The sequence below is a fragment of the Colobus angolensis genome, unplaced genomic scaffold, assembly GCF_000951035.1.
Source record: "Colobus angolensis palliatus isolate OR3802 unplaced genomic scaffold, Cang.pa_1.0 Scaffold222, whole genome shotgun sequence".
NCBI lineage: Eukaryota > Metazoa > Chordata > Mammalia > Primates > Cercopithecidae > Colobus > Colobus angolensis.
In genome coordinates, this window is record NW_012115400.1 from 1950829 (window position 1) to 1952866 (window position 2038).

The window sequence follows — 2038 nt, forward strand, 5'->3', positions numbered from 1 at the left end:
TAAAAAAAAAAAAAAAAAGCACACACACACATATAAAATACTTTTGGTGGCTGGGTGCGGTGGCTCATGCCTGTAATCCTAGCACTTTGGGAGGCTAATGTGGGAGGATCACCTGAGGTCAGGAGTTTGAGACCAACCTGGCCAACATGGTGAAACCCCATCTCTACTAAAAATACAAAAATTAGCCTGGTGTGGTAGTGCATACCTGTAATCCCAGCTACCTGGGAGGCTGAAGTAGGAGAATCTCTGGAACTGGGGAGGCAGAGGCTGCAATGAGCCAAGATCGCTCCTGGGCGTCAGAGAGAGACTCTGTCTCTGCACCCCGCCCCCTCATAAAAAAAAATTTTTGGTATATTTTATTGAGATCACATTAAATGTGTACATTCACTGAGGCAGAACTAACATCACCATGTTGCTGAGCCTTCCTATCCATGAACATGGTATACATTTGCATTTGTTCACACTACTTTTGCTTAAGGGCCTTTCTTTAACTCCCCCAACAGAATTAACACCTCCCTTCTCTGTGCCTCCATCATGCCTTGTATACTCTTGCCTGTCAACACACCTACTGATCATGCACGTCAAGGTCATGCTGCAGTTACTGTTTGACCACGGTCCTTCATGCTGACTTGGGAGAGTCATTCTTGTTCCTTTTTTTTTTTTTTTTTTTTTTGAGACAGTCTTGCTCTGTCGCCCAGGCTGGAGTGCAGTAGTGTGATCTTGGCTCACTGCAACCTCTGTCTCCCGGGTTCAAACGATTCTCCTGCCTCAGCCTCCTGAGTAGCTGGGACTACAGGCACTTGCCACATGCCTGGTTGTTGCATTTTTAGTAGAGACGGGGTTTCACCATGTTGGCCAGGATGGTCTCGATCTCCTGACCTCATGATCCACCCTCCTCGGCCTCCCAAAGTGCTGGGATTACAGGCATGAGCCACGGTGCCCAGCTACTTGTTCCTTTCTTTCCCCCAAAGCCTGGCACACAACCCATACTCAGTAAATGTTTTCTGAATGAATAACAAAAGAACAAAAAAAAGCTCCCCAAGCCTTATTGGTCATCCACCTATAGCCTGGTTTCTACAATCCCTGCCCACCTTGGCTCCCCTGTGACCCTCTCCACTGATCCACTGTCTCGTTCACCCACAGCTCTGGAATGCCCTGCCTACAGCAGCTACACCAACTGCCTTCCCTCCTGCTCACCCTCCTGCTGGGACCTGGATGGCCGGTGTGAGGGCGCCAAAGTCCCCTCTGCCTGTGCTGAGGGCTGCATTTGTCAGCCTGGCTATGTGCTGAGTGAGGACAAGTGTGTCCCCAGAAGTCAGTGTGGCTGCAAGGATGCCCATGGTGGCTCCATCCCTGTGAGTGGGCATGGGAAGTGGGACTGGAGGCAACACAGCTTGAGGGCAGTGCTTTCTCCTTTTCTCCGCCTCTCTCCGCCTGGGATACCCATGACTTTACAACTGGCCCGGGGTGTGAAGGCTGGTGTGAGTGGCACATTGATCTCTAGCCAGGTCTGGGCTGATGGCACATGATTTGGGTTTTGGATTTGAGGAATCCAAACAAGGAGCATGTGGCATGGTATAGTGGAAAGACCATGGGCTCATTTCAAGCTGACGTAGGATTGAATCCTGATAGTGCCACTGAGGAGTCAGATGACCTCTGTTATCTCCGTTTCCTCATCTGTAAAATGGGTTCAGTAGTACCTCCTGCACAACATTATGTAAGACACCAAGCACAAACACAGTGCCTTTTTCGTTTTTTTTTTTTTTTTTTAGACGGAGTCTCCCTCTATTATCCAGCAGGCTAGAGTGCAGTGGCATGATCTCTGCTCACTACAACCTCCACCTCCTGGGTTCAAGTGATTCTCTTGCCTCAGTCTCCTGTGTAGCTGGGATTACAGGCAAGCGCCACCACGCCCTGCTACTTTTTGTATTTTTAGTAGAGATGGGGTTTCACTATTTTGGCCAGGCTGATCTTGAACTCCTCACCTCAGGTGATCCACCTGGCTCAAACCTCCCAAAGTGCTAGGATTACAGGCGTG

At 49.5% G+C, this 2038-nt stretch overlaps 1 protein-coding gene across 1 annotated transcript in view; it reads left to right on the forward strand.

Annotated features, from left to right (window-relative positions):
* The window catches only part of ZAN (zonadhesin), a 71883-nt gene that overhangs the window by 53629 nt on the left and 16216 nt on the right, over window positions 1-2038 (forward strand). Inside the window, 1 exon segment of the mRNA XM_011943959.1 lies at window positions 1144-1355. Coding sequence (XP_011799349.1) covers window positions 1144-1355 — 212 coding nt within the window.